Source organism: Sus scrofa, chromosome 1 (genome assembly GCF_000003025.6).
Source record: "Sus scrofa isolate TJ Tabasco breed Duroc chromosome 1, Sscrofa11.1, whole genome shotgun sequence".
NCBI classification, from domain to species: Eukaryota; Metazoa; Chordata; class Mammalia; order Artiodactyla; family Suidae; genus Sus; species Sus scrofa.
In genome coordinates this window covers 161,607,102-161,632,026 of record NC_010443.5, presented here as the reverse complement: position 1 = coordinate 161,632,026, position 24,925 = coordinate 161,607,102, and the positions used below count along the sequence as shown (strand labels likewise).

The window sequence follows — 24,925 nt, the reverse complement described above, 5'->3', positions numbered from 1 at the left end:
TTATAGCACATGGACTTCCAGAACTGGAATTACCTGGTTAAATGGTGCTTACCAAAAAGATTAGAAGATTTAAAAAAAACTGCCATTAGTAATGCCTACAAGTTCCAGTTTAGTTATACTTTTACTAGTATTTGGCTAATAAAGAGGAAAACATCAAATACATTGTTTTAATTATTTTGTATTTTTCATTACCAGCAAGGGTAAGCATTACTCCATTATCATTTCTTATTCTCTTTTTATGTATTGACTCTGCAGGTAGTAGGCCACCCAGGGCAGAATGCAAAGCAAACAACACATGAAAAACCATCACAAATCAGGGCCTATTTGGGAAATAAATAACGTCTTATTACCCGTGATCAATGAAGGAAAAAGTAAATTTACTAAAATATTTCTTTATTTGAATAAGGTCAATGTCATTTCTTGAATTCCAGCTAGCATCAAAAAACAATCAGGAAAAAAACACTTGACAAAATGTTATCCAATTGAAATTAACAGTGGATAGAAAACCCTTTTAAACTTTCAAAGAAATATATTAAACAGGCAACACCCAGATCTAAAAAGTTGCAAGTGATGATTTTACATTAGATCTTATAATAAAAAAAAATCCCCAATATAATCCTTGGTTCACTGTCTCCCTGCAATAAGCATGTGGACAGGAAGAGATAATCACATCTTAATATTCACGACTGTCATTTATGTTCTTTACAAAGACTGGATCACTGCAAAGCAGTGGGTCAGGCGGTCCTTTATTCAAGTAATTTTTGTTTTCCCCAAGTTATCAAAAAGTACAACTGTCTGAGATAAAATGTCACAAAAATCACAATCAAGAAAGCAAAAAGCTTTAGCAGGCAGACTTGAAGATGGGGATTTTCATGGCTTGACCACGATCTGAAGATGATTTTGTAAGTCTAAAAGCCATCTAACAAAGTACCAAGAGCTACAGGCAGCAATCTGAGTTTAGTTTTTGGTTGCTAATAAACCAAGAATTTTAGTAAAAAGAACATCAAAGTAGTAGATCATAAGTATAAAAGAATCAGTGCACACTTGCAAATGTCATTAACAATGAAAATGCTATATTATGCTCTGAGCTTACTTTAAAGCAAAAAAAGACTTTTCTTTACCTCCCCTCCCAATCTTAGTGGTTCTCAAACAGTAGTGTGTTCTGAATCACCTGAGGTGCCTGTTGAAAACTGGTATTCTGAAGCGTCCGCCCCTGAGTTTTGATTCAGGTGGTTTGGAACAGAGCCCTGAAATACAGATTCTTTTTTTTTTTTTTTTTTTTTGTCTTTTGTCTTTTTAGGGCCGCACGTGAGGCATATGGATGTTCCCAGGCTAGGGGTTGGAGCTGTACCTGCAGGCCTACACCACAGCTACAGCAACACAGGATTGGAGCCGCGTCAGTGACCTACACCATAGCTCACAGCAATGTTGGAACCATAACCCACTGAGCAAGGCCAGGGATCGAACTTGTGTCCTCATGGCTGCCAGTAAGGTTCATTTCTGCTGAGCCACGATGGGAACTCCGAAATACAGATTCTTAACAAGCACTCCTAGGACTCAGATGGTCGACAGATCACACTTAGAGAAACACCGATATCCCTCTAATATGTAACAGAATATTGTGGCCAATTTCTATATTTTATAATTTCTATAGTAATATTTCTAATATTACTACGTGGCCTCCTAGTAAAGTTTCAAGCTGAATAAAACAGTCAAACAATTAGAAAACAAATAGGTACACTGAATAACTAACCATTACATAAGTTCATCTTTTTTAAAGTGGCCTAAGCACAAAGCCTTACACTAAAATTGTAAAATCAATTTTGTTTTAATTCAAGGCACCTGTAAAATACTTGCTGGTGAGAGAAGTTAAATTCAATTATATAAAATAGTACAGAAATGAAAGAATCCTGGCAGTGATTATTTCACAGAGCCAACGTTTTTCTACAGAAATGAGCTGCTTAAAGTAAATGATTTTGAGGAAAATAAACCAAATTTCCAATAGTATGACCTGTATGAACTGCTTTACTGAATGAGTTTCTGCAAATTAAATTAGTGAGAAAGAACAAGAATTCGTGCTCATGCTCTTCTGTCCTGGCTGTCTTCATTTGCATTAGGAATGATTCCTCTTGAATTCTGCCTAGAAAGTGTATACTGCATAGATCTGGTATTCCTTTAATAAGTTCAGGCACACGTGACTATGGATTTTATAATACTGGGTATTTGCAGCCTTTTACCTCAAGAGGATTTCCAAGTCTCATAGTCTACAACTGACACACTCTTCTGAAGGTGTTAACTTTTTTTTTTTCATGGAATAAGAGTAAATTCTGTGATGAGGAAACATTCTGTGATGTCTCTGAAACATGAATTTCAAAATGTTAACACTACAAAGAAAACACTAGCAAAGAACATTCTAAGTTGAAGTGGCCAAAGTAGCGAGCATGACCATTAGAAGATTCTCGTTCATCATTCCAGGATAAACACTATTATAAAAAGCAATGCGGGACTGTTTGCATACACAGTATCAGTTAGGTATTGCTATAATGCAGAGTTCTTCAGTCTCTGTATGGATTTTAAGCAATTAGTCCAATCTGTAAATGATAGCTGAGAGCAAATTTATCAAGGTTGTGAAGAGTTAAATAGTACTATTTATAAACAGTACTATTTTTAATTCTATGGCAAATGAAATATACCACTTGAGCTAGAAGAAGGAAAATAAGAGTATTTTTTAAGTCTACCTCAGCTGTGCAAATGAAATTAAGTGTCATTTACAGATTGTTCTCTAATATCTAGGACTATGCACTGACTGCAACAACTCCTTTCAGCCAGACATTCCAAGGTTACGCTTACGAACAAGTGCTTCACAATATCCTTAGCTCTGGCATTCAAAGAAAGAAATCAGAAGTATTAACGCTATTTTTCAAATTCTGCCTTCCAAGATTCCATCACCGCTTCTACTACTGCCTCCTTGAGTTCCACAAATATGCAGAGTCACAAGCACCAGGCTGCACAGAGCAATGAAAATCAGGATGAAGTGGTGGGTTTCATGACCTTAAAATTGCCTCAGGACATGCAATCTGAGTTGAATTTACAGATATAAATGCAGAATAATTTCCATAATATTGAACTGACACTGCTGGAACACAGACATTCAAGAATATGAGCGATCATGAAATGAACATAACACCAGGCAAAATATGCATAAAAACCATTATCAGAGGAATGTTTTCACCTGAACAGTTTTTCAGCCAAAGAGCAGCTCTTAATTCTCCCCCCAAAACTCCTTAAAAGTGAAATTTATCATTGATAATCAGAGGATTAAAAAATACTTCAATAAACATTCTGAATCCTATTATCCAGATCTGAATACTCTCAGACAGAATATAGTCTTTCATTTCAAAGGGAGCTGTATTAGAGTCAGGGTCTGCAGAATGAGTGCTGCAGTAGGAAATTCTGGCCTTTAAAGAAATACTTTGGTTATAAAATAAGCCTGCTGGGTAGCTCTCAGACCTCATATTTGAGGGGGGCGGGCAGGAGGGCAAGGGTTTTATGCTAAAACTAGAAACTTCCAACACTAGAGACATGGTAACGTTCATATGTGGGGGTGCCCCCCACCTTCTATTATTCATCTTCTGATTTATCAATATTCTGTTCAGTGGCTGTATCCTACTGGCCAGAAATTCATTGAAATTTAAATAGATTTATATACTATGAACAAATTTACATATGGTTGTCTTTAAGGTTTATTCTTACAAAATTTAATAATTTAGACTACAAAGCAATTTAAATACTTAAATTCCCTCAAAAAGACATTTTGTACATACATACATGATGTACACATATGAAAATGGTGGTCAAAAGAATTTTTTGGCAGCTGCTTCTTGCTGACTCCTAAGGAAGAAGAGAAAAAAGAAAAAAGAAATTCTATATACTTTACTTTGGAAAGAAACAGAATTGCTTAAAATTAAAATAAACAATGCCTTTTGAAGTATGAAATACATGAACATAAGCATATGTCCTATTCCCATATGAACCGAAATAAGACTAGAAATAATATTTGCTTTGTATAAACCTAATTTTGTAGATATTTTACTATGGACATAGATTATTGAATATTTCAAATTAAACAAATATGGAAAAACGTTGGGTCAAATTTTAGACACTTACCTATACATGACATAACCAATGAATAACATCGTTTGTACAACTACAAATATGACGAAGTGCACCGTAGATAAACATGAGGGAAATGGTGGTAGTTCTGGGCATTTTGGCTTTTCATTTGATGGCTGTAAGGCAAAGAACTTTCTATTACGATGAGTCAAATCAGTATTTTAGAAAAGGAGATAAATGTGAAGTCTTTATGAAACTCATGTTTTATTGTATAAACTCAAGTATTTTCATTTATTCATCTCATAAATATCTCCCAGTCCCTTAATTTTCACCACCAAACTTTTCAAAAGAGTAGGTGACACAGGATGCCCTCCACCTTTCACTGTCCAGTCACTAACTCACTGCTGTGTGCCTCCTGTCTTCATCACACTGACAATGATTTCAGTGTCCTGGAAGGTCAGAGATTACCAATTCCCTGGACACACCTGGCTTATACTTGCTGTACTAGAGTAATTATTACTAGCAGCACCTTCACTCTCAAAAGTGTTCTGGTTCAGACAGTGACATAGGTTACCTATCAATGAACCACTCGACAGAATGGCCTCTTCTCAGCCCTCATCTGCTGAAAATCTCTTGGCACTGAACATCACTAAACAGTATTTTGAAAAATGTTTCTTTTCCTATTTCCACAAGGAGCCAATTAAATACCAGGGATAAAGATCTCATCAAGGTATCCAGACAGAGTGGCTTACAACATGAGCTGTTCTCAATTTGCTCACATCTTTGGGACAAAGTTCTTCACTATGTATAAACTACCCATAGTACCAGCTTGGCCATTGCAACAACAGCTAAAGTTGGGGGAAAATAATCTCAAAAAGAACTAAGGGAAGAGATGACATTGATTTGGATGGGAGGTAAAATAGTCAATAAGAAAACTCCTAAGTCATATCTATCTATCTATCTATCTATCTATCTATCTATATATATATATATGTATATTTATTTTTATTTATTTATTTTTTTGGTCTTTTTAGGGCTGTGCCGGAGGCATATGGATCAAATCAGAGCTGTAGTCGCCGGCCTACACCACAGCCACAGCAACATCAGATCCAAGCTGCATCTGCGATCTACACCACAGCTCATGGCAACATTGGATCCTTAACCCACTGAGTGAGGCCACGGACTGACCCTGCATCCTCATGGATACTAGTCAGATATAACCCACTGAGCCACAATGGGAACTCCTATAAAGGTTTTCAAAGCCAGTAAATAAGTTGAGGAAAAACCTTAAAACTTCAAAGCTCCAGGGGTCTGTCTTCTAATATTGTTTCTTATGCATGCTAAAATTTAAAAATATGGGAGTTCCCCTCGTGGCACAGTGGAAATAAATCTGACTAGGAACCATGGGGTTGAGGGTTGAATCCCTGGCCTTGTGCAGTGGGTTAAGGATTTGGCACTAGCGTGAGCTGTGGTGTAGGTCGCAGATGTAGCTGGCAGCTACAGCTCCGATTTGACCCCTAGCCTGGGAACCTCCATATGCCGGGGGTGTGGCCCTAAAAAGACGAAAGACAAAAAAAAAAAATTAAAAAAAAAATGCTACTTTTTAATATTTATTGCCTATCTCCAAAAATGTACATGAGACTTCCATTAAAAACAAAGATCTAATAAAATAATAAAACAAAACTTAAAAAAAAAAAAAAAGACAGGAATGTCACTGGAAAAAAGACAAATCTTGCCTAAAGAAAGCTTTCAGTCAGCTAGTTTTAGATCTGTGCTTCCTGAATAGCCTAGACAGGGAGAAATATGAGCATGAATTACCCAGTGCTCGTGTATTTAACAAACTTTTCTTTTCCCCCGGCCACCCCACAGCATATGGAGTTCCTGGGCCAGGAATCAGATCTGAGCCGCAACTATAGGTCCTTTAACCCAATGTGCTGTGCTGGGGATCAAATCTGTGTCCTGGCGCTGCAGAGCCACAGTGGGAACTCCTAACAAATGAGTTTGTTGAGAGACATATACCTTTTGCAAAGATGTTTAAGGATAGCATTACTGATAACAACAGCCATGATTTTTAAAGAAAACTTAACAGAAAAGAATCTAGGAAAAGAAGTCTAATATTATGATGACTCCACTAGTCAGAACAGCAATTTATTTTCTAAAAAATTCTATTCAATAGGCTATGGAAGCATGATGTGGAACATACAGACATTTGGCTATATGGAATAACTCTATGTTGAATATTAAAAATGGACATTGGCATTAATTAAAAAGTTAAAATATTTTCAGTAGAACAAAGCAGAATATGTGTTCCTCCTTTCCAAAAGAAAATTGTGATAATTATAAACTAGAAGAAAAAAGAGCTTACCATGTTTCGCTGCACTAAGTGATCTATGTCCCGCTTGACTATGTGGAGGTGCTCTTTGATATCATTGAAGTGCTGGGTTGTCTCATATACGCCACCTGCAGATCCAGGATGCTGTATGCCACTGACCAGTCTGACAGTTTCACTCATGGAATTCCTGAAATAGAAGATCCCTTTATACAATGAAATCACTAGAAAGATGATTTTTCCACTTACAGATTTCAAATGGTTAGATACATTTCTAAGCCCAATGCATCAGATCATTTAAAAAATAAACAAAATCAGTATTAAAAAAAAAACAACTGCTTTCAAGACTGGAAAATAATTTATAAAAACTACAATTTAATATTATGCCTTTACTTCTTACTAAAGGTTGTCTAACCACATAGGGGATAAGACAAAATAATCTGTGTTAAAACCAATATTATAAATGGCCATTGAATAACATAATGGATGACACCTTTAATGAACTCATGTCATTCTGTTTAATGTTGGGTAGTAAAGGACAAACTCATCAAGCCTCAGCTACCCAAACCCTGCACCTTCCAATAGTTTTCAGAACTGGTCCCTGACTAGCCCCTGGAATATCCTGCCTGCTAAGAGTATCTTTGTCTACCTGGGGTTTTGGGCCAGGCCAACAATGCACTTTGTTTCTGTTCACCTGGGGCTTTAGGCTGCTGTATTATCTTGGCGTATAGGGGGATTGAAGTTTGAGCAGGTAAGGTCAGCAATGTGGGTGTTCTACACCTATGTGACTAAACCCTAATAATCCCCGATGCCAAGGCTTAGGTGAACTTTCTTGGTTGCTAACACTTTGCACATGCTGTCACACATCACGCTGAAGAGGAATAAGCACTGTCCATGTGATTCCAATGGGAGGGGACAACTGAAAGCTTGTGCTTGGTTTCTCCTTAGCCCTAATGTATGCACCTTTTTTCTTTGCTGATTTTATTCTATAACCTAATGGTTTATCCCTTGCAATAAACCACAATTGTGAGTACAGTTTTTTTTTGAGTTCTGTAAGTACTTCCAGAAGATCACAGAACCTAGGGGTGGTCTTGGGGACCTGTAAGACAAATGTAATTCTATTTCTTCTTGCAGTTCTATCAGACGGCCCCTATACTCAAAACCTAGTGCTTTAACCAGAAACCAACTAAAGAACATCTGTTTCCAATATGAAGGAAAAACTGGTTGCATGGCATATTGAGCGAGAGTGTGGTAATTCTGATGCTACACCCTGACCTCAATGTATAATCCCCATGTAAGATGTGATCCCATTATTCAGATGTAAGATAAAGAGCTGAGTACATCCTTTGAATATGAGTCTGTAAGCATGATAGTAAGAGACCACAAATATATATTTTTAAATATTGGTAGAAACATAACAGGGCTATTTGTTAAGAAAGAAAGACACATACCTGAAATTCAATTTACCTGAAAACATTATTATTACTCCCTTGGTTCCTGCCATTCCCTGAAAATATCCTTCTGTGTCTGGGATGCTTTTTCTAGTCCTGACCCTGCCCTCCAAGGGAAAGGATCTATAATAGAAGGGCCAATTTAAAGGACTGCTTCTCCTCTACATTTATTTTCCTTTCCCTGAGCCTTCCTTATCAAATGCAACCACTCCCTAAACGTCACACACTTTTCTCCTCTGTGTCTGTATACAGTCAGCCCCTGGTATCTGTGGTTTCCACATCCATGGATTCAACCAACCACAGACAGAAAATATTCAGAAAAAAAAAAAAAAAAAACTCCAGAAAGTTTCAAGAAAGCAAAACTTGCATTTGCCACATGCAGAGAACTATTTACATGGCATTTACATTGTACTTAGAGCTTTTCACATACCAATAAGTTGTATGAAGCATTAGAAGCAATCTAGAGATGGTTTCAAGTAGAGAGGAGGTTATATGCAAATACTGTGCCATTTTATAGAAAGCCTTAAGTATTGGATTTTGGTATTTGCAGGGGACCTGGAACCAATACCACGGATATGGGAGGACTACATACACAGGTTTTCTCCCTCATGTTGTATAAGCTACCCGAGGACACGGATGTCTCTGATTTTGTGACAGTGTCTTCAACAGTTAAAATTCAATTTGGATGAATGAATGAAGTTACCTCACTTAATTCCATGGAGTAAAATTTAGTTTAAAAAGTAAAAGCTTTGCTAGAAGAAAACAACGACAATAAAAAACTTAAATATTACTTAGAAATTACAGAGTAGGTCAGGCTGAATGTTAACTATAATAAAAATCTTAAAAAATTCTATTTAAGTTATATGAGCAACGGAGAGTTATAAACTTGCTACAAAATATTTCATGTGCTTTCGGTATAAATGACATGTGTTGATTAAAATTTTCTTTCTTTTTTTTTTTTTTTTTTGGCCCACACCTATGGCATATGGAAATTCCCAGGTCAGGGATCAAATCTGAGCCATAGCTATAACCTATGTTGCTGCTGCGGCGACACCAGATACTTAACCTACTGCACCACTGTGGGAACTCCCTGATGAAAACTTCTTTTAAGGGACATCTGCTCAAGAAAATTCATGTGAGTCTAAGCTTCCCCATTTAAACCCAAATTAAAGATTCTATTTTGCTATCTCTACAATACTTACCAAGAATAAAGCACCCCAGAATATATAACCTTCTCATATATCCGCATTTTAAGATATTGCTTCCTAGAGCATGAACTTGTTTAGACGTACACAAATGTCTTCTTAATAAAGATTGAGTCATTTAAATATTCCTATTTATTCATTCATTTGTTTACCTATTGATTCTGTTAATATTCATCTGCTACATGTTATAAGCCAGGCAATTTTTAGGGATATAAACTGTACAAGAAAAATATAATTCCTGCCATGCTGAGACTAACTAGTCTAGCAGGAGAGCAATGTGATAGAGTTTTATGAAGAAAGATGCATTTAACTGAGCTGGGCACCCGGAGCTGAGTGTAACAGGATAAGGAGAGTTCTCTAAGAACGGGATTGTGATGGAAGGAGGACATATTTAGCTTAGGGAATAGGTCAAGTGAAAAGAAGGCTGGATAGAGACCTAGAAAAAACTAATCTTTTAAGGAATAATGGAAGGAAGACCACCAAACAAAGAAAACCTAAGAAGCAGCAGAGGCCAAAGAATATCAAGAATGAAGCCTTTAAAGAAACACGTTTCAGGACAGAGGAACCAAAATGGTCCAAATAACTCATTAACACTCTTGAAAATTGTCATAGTCATGAAAGAGAAGGAAAGATGAACTATAGCAGACTGCAGGAGTCAAAAGAGAAATAACTAAATGCAACATGCAATCCTGGATAGGATCTTGAAGAGAAAAAGGCATTGACAGAAAACTGGTGAAACTGAGAAAGTTCATTAGTTTAGTTAACAGTACTATACCAATGTTAAGTTCTTGGCTCTGACAACTGTACTGTGGTTTTGTAAGATGTTAACTTGGGAAGATAAGTGAGGGATACATGGAATATATGTCTTTTTTTAATATCTGAAGTCAAAAATTAGATCAAAATAAAGATTTAAAAAAAATTTGTATCAATCTGTTTCTAAAAATAATTTATTAATCACAAGTTTAAAAAACTTGAAGATTTAAAAAAATGCCAAAAAGTATAACTGAAAGAAATACAAATTTGCAGTTACAAGTTGGATTGCCTTTAATCTCTAGATGTTAAATGTTATCACCTTCTATTTAACCTGTTTAATTTTCCAGTCCTAAAGAACTCACCTTAACATTTAATATGTCAAGGGTTGTACTGGTTGGGGCAGTGCTTTGAGTATTAGCTTATGACATGTGAAATGCTGGCTGTTTCTCTGCTTCAGGCACTGAATGCTGTTAATTACCTGGTATCCTTTTTAAAGACCTGTCATACAATGTCCTAAGGACACAGTATCTCCTCACAGCAGCACCTCTTTGCCCAGTCTTAGAGTATAATATGGAATGAAAACAGGTAGTCACACATAGCATATTCCTCTCAAAATGGTTTCAATCCATCAAAAAGAAGTTCTTACATCAGGTATGCATGCATTACAGTCCTATAACGCTAATGCATGCTTATTTCCCTAGTTATTTTTCATAGAATTGTCATGTATTACCCATATTCTTCTTATATTTTTGAAATGCACATATACTACTGGCTGTCAAGTAACTGTGACAAACCTTTTATTTTTTTAAAGATGTTAAAGCATTTTTTTTTCTTTTCTAGCTTGGAATAATTGAAAAACTTAGACATGGCTGCAGTTTCTTTTTTTTTTTTCTTTTTGCCTTTTCTAGGGCCGCTTCTGCAGCATATGGAGGTTCCCAGGCTAGGGGTCGAATCGGAGCCATAGCCACTGGCCTCTGCCAGAGCCACAGCAACATGGGATCTGAGCAGTGTCTGCAACCTACACCACAGCTCACGGCAACACCGGATCGTTAACCCACTGAGCAAGGCCAGGGATCGAACCCTCATGGTTCCTAATTGGATTCATTAACCACTGCGCCACGATGGGAACTCCTCAACCTCATGGTTCCTAATTGGATTCATTAACCACTGCGCCACGATGGGAACCCCTGAAGTTTCTAAATATCAAAAGTCCTTGTACTTTACGTTCTTCTATTTATAAAATAACCTAGAACATGATTCTTATGCAAGAGTCTTACATCAATAATGTGCTTGCATATCTACAGAAGTCATGGGTTTACGATAAAGACACCACTTAATACTCAGACATTACATTTGTTTACTTACTTCATTTCATTTACTTGTCTCAGAATCTCATGCTGAGTGTTCACAACAGTATCCAGTTCCTGTTGAGTGATCTGGAGGAAACACAAAAGATGACCAGCCAGCTCAGTAATCCCCATTTTACAGAACATACAGCATAGGAGCTTCTTTGTTTCACCTCTCCTCAAAGCTAACTAAGGCACATGTGCATATTTTGAAAGCTCACCTGTCCATGCTGCCCTGGGATTCCTGCTCCTCTTTTAGAAATCTCCTCTGTCAAGGAAGAGACATATCTTCTCTGTTCATCAAGAATCATATCTAACTGTCGGTTCAGCTGCTTGATTTCAAGATGGATACGATTCTGCCCTTCAAAGATTTGTCTCAGCTCACGATCTCCTATACTCTCGAATATTTCATCAGCTAAAATGGAAATTACAAATCAAAAATATTATAATCACATACACATATGTAGTTTTCAAATTACTGTAAGTGACCAAAGTACCAACACATGTTAAATGACATCAACACAGTGTTACAGTCTTCCCAATGGTAAACACGCAGGTAATTAATTCAATTGTGCTTAAATTACTAATTGTTTTTGCCATCTCTGGTGGTTGGACACATATTATAAATTAAGTCCAACTTTTTTTCACCTAAACATTACTTTCTCCTTTAAACATATTATGTGATTCTATTTACAAGGAGAGGCAGAACTAATCTAAATTAATAGAAATCAGGATAGTGTCGCCTCTGTGGAGTGTAACTTGAAAAACGTATAAGAGAACTTTCTGGGGTAATGAAAACATTCTATACACTGATCTGGGTGATGGTTAAAGGGGTATATACATTTGTCAAAACTTGAATTAGTCTCTTAAAATTTGTATATTTTATTTATGAAAAGATTTAGAAATGGAGTTGAGAACAGTTGATTTTCCTTTTGTTCCTGACTATGCTGAACATATCATTTCATTCACTTACTACAATAAGCTTCAGGATATACTCAGGAATCATATGTGATGTTTAAAAAAAATCCAAGAAAAAAATGAAATTTATCATTCATTTTTATCAATAAATTTGAATCGTGTCGTTAATAGTTAGAGCATCACAAACTTAGTTCAAAAGCTATCTCCAAGCTTTATTAAATATGATCTTGATCACCTGTGCTGATGAGGAACTCAGATCATAAAAGTTAGCAGATTATACACTTACTCTATTTGGCTTTATCTTGTTTTATTTTTGCCTTGTGGCCCATGTAAGTTTTTAATTACACTGGCTTAGACTAATATTTTAAAATTTTCAACCTTTAATGTCAGAATTCTGTTGAGTAGTTAAGAGGAAGAGAGTCAGGTAATGACTTCACATTACCCTGGAAATAGTTTTGATAGTTTTAAAGTATTAGCTCTATAGTACCAAGATAATTATGAGCCACTAAAAGGAAAGAAATAAACCTTGGAAATTTTCATTCCACAAATATTTACTGAGTCTCAACTGCTACATCAGCACTGCTGTTGTTTTTTAGGTTTATGGGACCCAGCAATCAACACAACAGAGAGACCCCTGCACTCAACGGAGCTTACACTCCAACAGTTCACTGTTTGTCCGTGTCACCCAGGTAGTCCTAAGTGCACACATCACAAGCCACACTTTACCTGGTAAAAACATCAATCTCCAAGCCCTTTAAATACTGGAGATTTGCTCAAAAATTCTTTACAGAAATTACTCAGAATGTGCCAGATAGGAGTAGGATAAGATGAATAAAGTGCTAGGTGACACACACATGCCACAACTACTGCTGCCGTGGAGGACAGCTTTGCTCCAACTCACCAGGATGCCCTTGAAGGTCAGGGTGGTCCTTCTGGAATTCCTCCTTTTTTTTATCCAATTCTTGTTGAAAGTGTTCAAATTCCTCCTGGTACTTTTCTTTTTCTTTTTCAGAAATTTCTTTATCTGGTGTAGGCTTTTTTTAGAGTTTAAGAATAGATCATTGAAAAAAATTAAAAGGAAAACAGTAAGCCTCAATATTCTTTTTCTCATTTTAACTACTTCACCACTAGGTGAAAGGTTAATTTGTTCTTTCTACTAATATTACAACAAAAAATAACAGCCACTACCATTTACTGAGTGCTCACTAGAAGAGCACTGTCTTTAATGCTTTACAACATCAACATGGCCAGTACAAGCATCTCAGTTTTACCAGTGAAGAAATACAGCATTATAGAGGTTAAGTAACTGTATCAGGGCACACGGCGATAACTGGCAGAAACAAGACCCAAACCTAAGTCAGTCCTCTCAAGTTTTTAGCTACAAGGCATTACCACTAAACTGTAAATAAATTTTTGGAAAAAAAAAAATGAGTATACTTACTGGCTCTTTCCCAGGCTCAGTCAATTGGAAAGTCAGAAAAGAAAGGACATCATGGTCATCTACAAATTAAAAACAAAACAAAATAAAACAATCTGGAGTTCCTGTCATGGAGCACCAGAAACAAATCCCCGACTAGGAACCATGAGGTTGTGAGTTTGAACCCTGGCCTCGCTCAGTGGGTTAAGGATCTGGCATTGCCATGAGCTGTGGTATAGGTTGTAGACGTGGCTCAGATCTGGTGTTGCTGTGGCTGTGGCCTAGGTTGGCAGCTGTAGCTCCTATTCGACCCCTAGCCTGGGAACCTCCATATGCTGTAGGTGTGGCCCTAAAAAAAAAGCAAAAAAAAATCTGAAAAAGTGCCATAATAGACTTTATGATTGTGAATATACTTTACAGACATATGTTGCTTTAAAATAATAATCAATAAGGGAAATAACTAAAATTAGCTCTACTTTGGTAAATGCACAAAAGACAAAAGTTCATCTGAAAGACTTATATTGAAACTAAGCTGGAATTCATTTTTCTTAAATACAAAACCAGAATATTTAGCAGTGTTTAACATATTATGGATGTTTAATACATGTCTGATAAGGGAAGGAACAAATAAACGAAGGGTCCAAACAAGCCCCAAGTACTAATCCAGGCACTAAGATTCTCCTTTTTTTTTTCCTACAAATCTCCTTCAGGGACTGTGTCTCAGTGAGATAAGATCCTGTCCTTCATGTACTTTCTGCTCCTAGCTGTCTCTGAAGCTTTCTTATGGCACTTACCACTCCCAGCCCTACTTTCCATTTTAAATACGACACTGCTCTGTCCTAGCTTACAGGGAGAGTCCTGATTTATCTGTTATCTCCTTTTACTCTCAAAGCATCTGATTTAGATATTATGGTTACTCTTCTATACATCATTTATATTTTTTCCCTTACACAGTAGGTATTAACAATTTTATTTCACCTAAAATTGTATTAAAAAGTCAAATTAATTTCAAGCTGTTTAAGCTAGAAATAGCTAACTGATCAAACCACACACCTTGGAACTAAAATATTCAGCCTGGTTCATGTCATATCCACAAAGCAAGATAAGTGAATTTCAACTGTGAATATCCCTTTGCTTTCTGTCACTTGTATAGAGATCTATATATGTAGCCAGATTAAAAAAAGAAAATTATAATACCACAATGTAGGCTAGGTAATGTTAGGAAAAGTCATGCAGTGTTAAGAGAGCACTGGACCCAGGAGCCAGAAATCCAAATCAAGTCCTGCGTGGATCTGATGTACTAGCCTGATGCTCTTTACAAAGTCTTTTAATCCAAGATTTGGCAAACTCATGTAACAACAGGATGAATACGATCTATCTTCTCTCCCTCCCACCGTGTGTCATTTTAAGGAAAAACGCAAACGTTTGAAAATAATAAAGATATTCTACAATATGACCACAAGATGGTATTAACATCCAATGGTAAGTTCATTTATCACCACACATGGAAAAAAATGGAAAGTACATTTTCTTTGAACTTTAGTTCCTAATATTTCCTCAGGCTACCAAATTCATTCATTCATTTTTCCTTTCTACGGCCGCACCTGTGGCATATGGAAGTTCCCGGGCTAGGGGTCAAATTGGAGCTGCAGCTGCTGGCCTACAACACAGCCACAGCAACCCAGGATCCAAGGCGCATCTGCAACCTACACCGCAGCTTGCAGCAATGCCGAATCCTTAACCCACTGAGCGAGGCCAGGGATCAAACCTACATTCTCACAAAGACTATTTGGGTTCTTAACCTGCTGAGCCACAATGGGAACTCCCCAAATTCATTTAAATGCTCTGTGACAACTCTCAGGATCCTAAAACACTTGGCAATTAACCTTTTAAATATATCTCCTTCACTATAAAATAGTGTACCCAAACTGATACTCTTAATTTACATAACTACGTAGCCCTAGCCAACTATATGCCTGCAGAAAGCAAACAGAGAATCAGCAGTTCCAAGAGACCAAAAGACTGGCACCACAGACTATGGGACAGTTATAACTAGTCTTAAAAGTTAAAAATAAACCAGGCTACACATTTCCAAAATACAGTATTCTCAATCAAATTCAATTCACAATCTTTTAATATTAAAAGATAACAATATTTTACCTGCAAGACCTCCAGTTGCAGCAGATATTCCAAAATGCCCCTGTGCAGGAATAATCATATTTTCTACCTTGGCGCAAAATTCATAATCATTTTTATCTGGTGTGAAGCCATTATGGATCATTACCTAGAAAGACATAATCAGTGCATGACTCTTTGACCTTTATATTTGGTCTAAAAACTGTCAAAAAGCTATCAGAGTCAATCATTATGTTGGACATCTTAAACTGATACAGTATTATATGTCAATTACATCTCAATAAAATTGGAAGACATAAATTAAAAAAAAATTAAAAGCCATTAGCTTTCTCTCATTGTCATAAAGGGTAATCCCTCATCCATTAAATAAACTCACTTATTTGGTATCATTATATGTTAAGATATTTCACTTAAGAAAATGTATTTTGCCCTACTATGTGTCAAGGCTTAAAAAGAAAAATCTAGTAACTTCCCATGAAAATCCTTCTAAAACAGAATGTGGTTCACCTTCTCTGGAGAAGACTTTGGGAACCACAGTCTTTCTTTGAATGGTTCACAAAGAAGAGGGATTAGGCATGTTCTGAAACCGCAGTGGCAAACTACAATGAATAGGTTGAACTGGCAATTATTACTATAGCTAGTACAGAATTCCCTACATTGCCTTAGCAAGTAATGAGCGCCTCTTCATTAAGTTAGGGGAGTAACTGGTCTGTCCTCAGTTAGCAGAAGGACAGCAAAAGTGCAAGTCATGTTAACAAAAAAGGCAGAAAATGAATAGAATACTACTCAGCCAGGAGTTCCTGTCATGGCAGAGGAAAAGAATCCGACTAGGAACCATGAGGTTGAGGGTTTGATCCCTGGCCTCACTTAATAATGGGTTAAGGATCTGGTGTTGTGGTGAGCTGTGGTGTAGGTTGCAGATGCGACTCAGATCTGATGTTGCTGTGGCTGTGGCCTAGGCCGGCAGCTGTAGCTCCTATTGGACCCATAGCCTGGGAACCTCCATATGCCACGGGTGAGGCCTTAAAAAGCAAAAAATAAAAAATAAAATAATACTCAGCCATAAAAAATAACGAAATCTTGCCATTTGAGACAATGCAGATGGACCTAGATGGTATTAGGCTCAGCAAAGTAAATCAGACAGAGAAAAACGATGTATGATTTCACTTACATGTAGACTCTAAAGACCAAAACAAGCAAACAACAAAACAGAAATAGAGTCACAGATTCAGAGAACAAACAGGTGGTTGCCAGAGGTGAGAAGATGGGGAGGAGGAGAGAAATACGTGAAAGAGATTAAGGGGTACAACCTTCCAGTGGCAAAATAAATGAGTAACAGGTATGAAATGTACAGTGTGGGGAATACAGTCGATAATTATGTAGTATCTTTGTGTGGTGATAAATAACCAGACTTAGCATGGTGATCATTTTGAAATGTACAGAAATACTGAATCATTGCATTGTATATCAGGAAATAACATTGTGCTGTAGGTCAATTTTACTTGAAAAAACAAATAAAAAACGAACTCATAGAAAAAGAGATCAGATTTGTGGATACCAGAGGTGGGTAGGTGGGGGTCAGAGGTAGAGAGTGGGAATTGGATGAAGATAGTCACAAGGTAAAGACTTCCAGTTACAAGATAAATAAGTACTAGGGATGTAATGTACAACATGATAAGTACAATTAACACTGCTGTGTGTTATATATGAAAGTGGTCAATTTTAAGAGTAAATCCTAAGAGTTCTATTACAAGGAAAAATTTTTTTTCTATTTCTTTAATCTTGTATCTATGTGAGATGATGGATGTTCATTAAACTTAATGGATAATCATTTCATGATGTATATTAGCCAAAGCATTATCCTGTACCTTTAAAACTTTAACAGTGCTGTATGTTAGTTATATTACAACAAAACTGAAAGAAAAAAAGGAGAAATTGCATGTAAAGTCCCAAGCACATGGTGCACCCATCAAGAGTCAAGGAGTCTAAATCATCCTATTTTTTGCCCTTTTCACAAATACCCTTATAAAAACACTGCTGCCTAGTCATCTTTCTAATGACTGATCAAACCTGATCATTTCACTTTCCTGCTTAAAACTCTTTAAAACAGTTCCTTATAGGATAAACTACATGAGGCTGTGAGACCTGTTACTGCCAACCTTTCAACCTCACTTGCCAAATCTCCTCTATCCATCAGCAATACCAACTACATGCCTTTCCCAAATCTTTCAATGGTCCTGACACACCCCGTCTAGGAGACTCCAACTTCCCCTTCAAGGCGCAGCTCAACTCTGAAAAACTGTTCCTGACCGTACCCACTCCAGCCTGGAAGAGTTACAGGACTCCAGCCTCTTGATTCCTCAATGGTATCTGTGTTGTAGCATCATCACACAGCACACTAATGTTACACAAGCATAATGTTACCTAAGTCCCTCTTCCATTGAAAGACAAATGCTTTGGAGAAAATGACCTTTGTCTTACTCATATTTGTGTGGTACACAGTAGGATGCCTACACATTCACTGACCAACTGCAAACCTTCTGGCAAGGTGTGATAATGCATGACCACTTAAATGGAGCTTTGAAGTCACTTCTGTTCTCTCGTAGTAACACTGATGAGTATGTGAACAATATCCAGATTTAAAATGCATTTAATTTCTATCAAAGATTCAGAATGAGAGTCACACTAGAATACTGTTTATTTGATTATCTCTAAATGCATGTTACTTACTGTCAATGTTTTCTGGTAATATATAATCTTTGCCCGGATAGGATAGGGTTTATTACGAAAGTCCCTCTGGCAACTTGCTAAAGCTTGATTAGCACCATCACTATAGTATAAGGGAAAGGAAGACAAACAAGAAACTTAGGAAGCCTTCTCAATATTTAAAAACTTACTATTTAAAATGATTAATGTCCAGAAAGATTAAAACAGTATCAAGTATTGTTATTGACAAGGCCTATAATATTTGAAGTTATTCCTGCAGAAAACAAAAGTTAACACATGAGTTTTTCCTGTGATGTGGGTCAGGACTCCAGATAACATAAGGAGCCAATGCTACCACGGCTGCTGGCACAGGGAAGGGATACTATTCTTCCACATGAGACTAGGGAGGAGTCAGAGTCACATATACTGCAGATTCCTAGATCCCACCCTCAACTGAAGCAGAATCAGGAGAGGGAGGCCCTAGTACCTCTGAGTTAGTTTAAACAGTTCAACAGGTGGTCATGATGAACTACCTGAGTTAAAAATCACTAAAGGAGGAAAGTAATTTTTCTTATAGTTCACTGGGTAAAAGGTAATTCCCCCCATAACACACATGTGAGAACTTAAAATGTACATACTAATTCATACACATTATAAATATACTAAAGACTGGAAGCTTTGGAGCCCAATAAGAATGCATTTTTAAATTATTATTATTATTATTATTTGCTTTTTAGGGCCACACCTGCAGCATATGGAAGTTCCCAGGCTAGGGGCTGAATTGGAGCTGCAGCTGCTCGCCTACACCACAGCCACAGCAACTTTGGATCTGAGCCACGTCTGCAACCTACACCACAGATCACAGCAACACTGGATCCTTAACCCACTGAGTGAGGCCAGGGATCGAACCTACATCCTCATGGACACTAGTTGGGTTTGTAACCCACTGAGTGAGCCACAATGGGAATTCCCTGAGATTTTATTTTAAATACAGCAACACTAAGGCTGAAGGAAGTAGCATAAATTGCTTACTCACTAGGTTGGTTAAGGCTCTGAACTTTACTTTTTAAAGATCTTTTCTAATAAAGATGAAAAAAAAATGACTATTGGCATCACTGAGAACCAGGAATGTTTCATAAGCCTTTAAAGATACTATATAATTTTAAGTAAACTGTAACACACTTCCATGTTTGAAATCTAGGTGGTCCACAGGAAGCAATTTAAAACAAAACCAAATTAAAATAAGACCTTTCTACTAAATTACAAAAAACATTTCAAGAAAAAGGATAATCTTATTTCATCTGGAAAATGTTCGGATTTGAAACATTTTATAAGGTTTCCAAAAAGATGTGAAATTAGGAATAATGTAAAAATACACACTTACTTTTGATGGTCATATTGGATTTGTCCATTGTTGCCTATGATTACTATTGCAGGATTATTTTTCTAAAAATAAAGAGAATGTATTTGTTTTAAACTCTTTAGATCAAAGAATTCCGGGTGTGCTTTAAGTTCTCTTATACCTCTAAAATTCTAGGACACTGAGCTTGTGACTAGTGGACTTAGGGGAGCTGAGTAACAGAAAGACAAACCTGGCCTCAGCATTTAAGGAATTTAATATAAAAGTTCTCCTTTAAATTGTTACTAATGACCTCTAATAATCAGTAAACTACCGGTTGAAACAATGAATAGTCTTAGGAGGGCTGCAAAAGCACAGGTTAATATTTCCAATTCGTAAGTACATTTTGTTCTTGTTTTAGGGAAGTTGGCTGATCAAAAGAGTAATTAACATATGAAAAGATATCAAAATGTAAGCTAGTAGTAGTAATGGACATGTTTTCATGAAAACAAAGAGTAATAATCTTCTACACACTACTGGTCTCACTGCCTACATCTAAATGATTCGTGTTGATCCATCAAAATTATTAAACGTAAAGAGGCTGCTGGGGAGGTGGTATTGAAAAGTTCTCAGATAGAAGGTTCTACTGTGACCTCAAGTTGGTATATGACAACTCATGAACTCCTAGCTTTAAATTTATAAATTACCAGCTAGATAAAGACTAATCATCATAAGCTATAGTGCTCACAGCCTAACTTCGTTAGCCAATATATTAAAGTGGGTAACAGTCATGCAAACAAATATACCTTTCCATCATTGTCAAAAGAATCAAAAAATATTCCAACTCCATTCCACATATCAGCTGATCCAAATACAGGGCCCTCCAGGCCTTGATTTTCCGTATACCAAATTGCCTGTAAGTATATAACAGGGAACATTTAGAGGCTAGTAGCATATGCATTTATACACATTTTCCAAATTAAAGAAATTGCCATACCAGGCCATCAGCTCCAATTCGACCTCTTCCAGTTACTCGAAATGTCACTTCAACTTCCCAGTTCTCAAAGGCCGCTTTTGCCTTTGTCCATACTGATCCTCTTTGGCTTTTCAATGATGGTGCTATTCGAATCTGATCTGAACTTGGAATAGCATCTAAAATAGAAATCAGAGAAGTAAAGCTTTATGTTATAATTAGGCAAAGCTCAATGAATCATCATCAAACTGTTAAATATACCTATAGAAATCTGATTTTAACTCAGTTACCTGTACAGTAACTTTATTAGGGAAAAAGTTCCATGTTGACAGTCTCAACTTTTAAATTTTAGGGGCTTCTAATACCCCCCTTAGCTTTTGAAGATGAAATAGCTCTGCCAAAAAAATTAAAGCTGCCACCAAACACTAGAAATTCAAGGGGCAGGAGCAAGGAGATTACAGCTTAAAAGACAAATCAACTTTTTGATTCTCATAATGTTCTTTTTCAAATACCTCTAAGATTTGCATATTTTCTTTTTAAAAACTGTCATGTATTTTTACTAGTTTACAAATGTTAGAAAGCTTGAACAGTGTGAAAAGAACATACCACTAGGAATCAAGAGACTTATTCCTAGTCTCAGTTCAGCTGTGTGACTTTGAGCAAATAACTCTCTTACTCTCTTGGGCTCACCATATGTTCACCTGTAAAATGAAGGGGCTGGGCTCAATCACTTCCATACACACCCCAAAAGTTATATGCAAAATTCTGAGCATATATAACATTCTTTTGAGAGGATCAACTGATTTTCAAGTCAATAAACAGCAGATTCTTAGAAAGAACACTGATCCCCAAAATGATGGTCTGCATCTCTAACCACTTACTAGCCGTTTGATTGCAGGCAAGTAACTCCATTTCTCTAACATAGTGCTTATATAAATGCATATAATTATTTCAATAAATGTTAGCTATTCCTATTATTGGACTAAATAATTATTAAAGCACATATGAAGTCTAAACTTGAACAATTCTAGCACACTTTCTCAGATATTAATTAACCAGTTCTGACATTCTGACATCCATACTGGGAAATAACTGTATTGTTTCTTTACAGGTAGGAAAAACTGACAAAAAGTCAAGTTGAGATACTTTAGTAAGTTCAGCCCCTATTTGTCACCATCACTTTCAAACACTTAAATGTTTGGGGCAGGAGTTCCCACCGTGGCTCAGCGGAAATGAATCTGACTAGCATCCATGAGGATGCAGGTTCGATCCCCAGCTCCACTCAGTGGGTTAAGGATCTGATGTTGCCTTGAACTGTGGTGTATGTCACAGATGCAGCTCAGATCCCGCATTGCTGTGGCTGTGGTGTAGGCCAGCAGCTACAGCTCCGATTTGACCCCTAGCCTGGGAACCTCCATATGCCAATGGTGTGGTCCTAAAAAAGCAAAAAACAAATGAACAAAAAAGAGACAGACAGACAGACAGAAAGAAAAAGAAATGTTTGGGACAGATAGCATGGAAAGATACAGAATCAAAAGACCTAGATTTGAGTTCTATTCTACTGACACTAGCTATGTAGCCTTTTTCAAGAAACTTAACCTTTCTGAACACTGTTTTTTCATCTATAAAACAGATAACACCTGCATTGTCTACTAAGGATCAAATCAGAGCAAGAAAGTGAAAGAGCTTTGAGAGCTATAAAGGCTTACAAATTGCTGTTATCATTTTTTGCCCTTATGGACCCAAGGATGTGCACTGACAGTACAAAAGGACGTTAGAATTAAGAAAAAGAACACCATAATTTGGTGATGATGTAAGGGGACATGTTTAAACTAAATCTTACATTTCTCTATTTTAAAAAATTATTTTAAGTAATTGCTCTCAGGGCAGAATGAAAAGGGAAAGGTTGATCAGTGGAGTTAAAAAAAACTGTGAGACTGTAAAAATTACAGTGATAATGAAATTAAGAGATATTGACAGCAGTGGTTCTCAGAGTCAAGAGATGGAAAAGTCATGGCTAAATTCTAACCTTTTTTTTTTTTTTTTTTTTTAATCTTTTTCTAGGGCCGCACCTGCGGCACATGGAGATTCACAGGCTAAGAGTCTAATCAGAGCTGTAGCCGTCGGCCTACCCCAGGGCCACAGCAATGCGGGATCCAAGCTGAGTCTACAACCTACACTACAGCCCACGGCAACACCAGATCCTTAACCCACTGAAGGAGGCCAGAGATTGAACCCGAAACCTCATGGTTCCTAGTCAGATTTGATAACCACTGAGCCACGACAGGAACTCCTAAATTCTAATCTTTTTCAAATTCAATCTAGCCATACAACTTTCATTCACTCAGGTACATTATCTGACATTTCTGCAGCAGAACATCTTAGTTATAGGTTCTAAAAGAAAGTCAATGTAATTAATTTAAGTAGTTGACTGACATTCCTAATTGGCTGATGTATGTAGTATGAGCATAAGAAAAAGAGAAAAGAGCAAGCTGGCAATGGAGAAAAGCAGAAGTGAAAAAACACGAACAAATTTATCACCACCACAGAAAAATTCATCGTCATTCCAAGAAGAAAAACAGAAATCCCCCAAACCTTTGTTGGGTACACCTGCATCATATTTGTGTATTAAGAACAATGCTACCTTGCTAAAAAAACACTCAACTATATAACCTTGATGAGTGGGCATAAAATAAATGTCTGCTGAGTAACAAAGTAACTGCATTTTATTTCAAATACTTAATTCCATGCCTTTTAATGTAATTAATACATTAATTTCAGTGAAATAGCTCTTCCTAAAAGTGTACTTCCTATTCAGCAATTACTTTCTAGAAATGAAACATTTTGTTTCCAGCACTGGATGATCTCAGATGATGTATACAAACCTTATATAAATGATTGCTTTATAACACATAAAGATGGAATTCAAATTGCCACCGATTTGAAGACTTGCCACTTGTTTCAAAGGTTGTATCTGATGGTCACTGAACAGTTTATGGCGTGCCAAGTGCTACCGCTGATTCCTTAGTCAGCAGTGACACATCAGCACTAAAGTACAGATATGTTTTCTTTCACATATGTAAATATCTAGCAAGGCACTTAGCCATCAACAGCGTCTAACAGTGCCAAACACAGAGTGAATAAAACATGGAGTACAGGAGAAATTGAAATAATTTCTCCCCCCAAACTAAAAACAAAACAAAAAATAGCTTTACATATGTTATTCTTAGCCTCGTTCTCAATCAATATTAAAAAAACCCACAAAACAACACTCTTCTACTAAATAAAGCAAGGAGTGTCACTATTAAGTTACATACTGTGTTAATACAAGATAAAAGATCGAAGACCATATCAAGTCACTGAGAAAGGCAAATTTAAGGTACAGTTCCAACAGGGTTAGAAGAATGTCTTCTGAACTAAAGACTACTCTAAAGCCAACACATGCCAACTCTGGAGCCGTCAGGGGGCATCAGGTACAAACTGGAGCATTACCTACCGCTAACCCCGAAGGGAAAAAAGCAGAGGAGGGCCGAGGGGAAGCAGGAAAGAAGGTGGAGGGCTGCTAGACCAGGTCTCAGGTTGGAATGGATAGGAGTGGGGGCGAGGGAAACGTTTTCCCTTGAGACGTGGCGTTAGGGTGAAACGTGATGCCTAGAAGCGGGCTTAGGTGAGCCTTTGGAAGTGTAGGAAGTAACGAAAAACCTCTAGATCAAACGGAAAGCACAGACATCAAAGAAGGGAGGACAGGAGGAAGGTGGGTGGAGAGAATGTGAGGAAGACTTGGGGGGAGATGGAGGGAACTTTGCGGACCAGAGTCGGCCTGCAGGAGGGGCTGCTGAGAAGGGTCCCCTCCACCGCGCGTACGATGTGCAGCGGAGAGAAGGTGAAGAAGAAGAGGCTCAAGGCAGGGAAGGGACCAGATCCCCCCGCCCTCTGCCCCGGCTTACTCCCCGCGTAGGCCCAGAAGGGCACGGTCCCGTCGCTCTGCACCAGGTGCGGTCCCTTGAAGCTGTATTTGTACTCGAAACGGCGATGTGGCTGCGCTGCTGAGGAGCCCGTGGAGCCAGCAGCCGCGGGGTCGCCTCCCACGCCGTCGCCCCCAACGAACCGAAAGAGCGACAGCAGCAAGGCGCAGAACAGCGGCCGAGCTCCAGTCTGGAGACCCCTTTGCCTGGATCTCGCCATCTTGGATTCTGGTAAGCGGACGCTGGCGGGAGGAGGCGGGCGGGAGCTCCGGAC

General features: G+C 37.5%; 1 protein-coding gene across 1 annotated transcript; it reads right to left on the bottom strand.

Moving 5' to 3' along the window:
* Positions 377–24,905, bottom strand: LMAN1 (lectin, mannose binding 1). Its single transcript, XM_021099870.1, has 14 exons — positions 24,634–24,905; positions 20,711–20,865; positions 20,520–20,627; positions 19,759–19,820; positions 18,399–18,498; positions 15,693–15,816; positions 13,557–13,615; positions 13,017–13,149; positions 11,419–11,612; positions 11,217–11,287; positions 6,479–6,632; positions 4,168–4,289; positions 3,829–3,891; positions 377–3,005 (listed from the first exon to the last, which is right to left on the bottom strand). The coding sequence occupies exons 1-13, from the start codon at positions 24,869–24,871 to the stop codon at positions 3,855–3,857; spliced, it is 1,557 nt and encodes a 518-aa protein (XP_020955529.1). The 5' UTR covers positions 24,872–24,905; the 3' UTR covers positions 377–3,005; positions 3,829–3,854.

Coding starts and splice junctions, on each gene's coding strand:
- LMAN1 (XM_021099870.1), bottom strand. CDS start 24,871: ATGGCGAGATCCAGGCAAAGGGGTCTCCAGACTGGAGCTCGGCCGCTG. Junction 20,628..20,710: donor GAATTGGAGCTGATGGCCTG/GTATGGCAATTT, acceptor ATATACTTACAG/GCAATTTGGTATACGGAAAA. Junction 13,150..13,556: donor CTGAGCCTGGGAAAGAGCCA/GTAAGTATACTC, acceptor CTCTAAAAAAAG/CCTACACCAGATAAAGAAAT.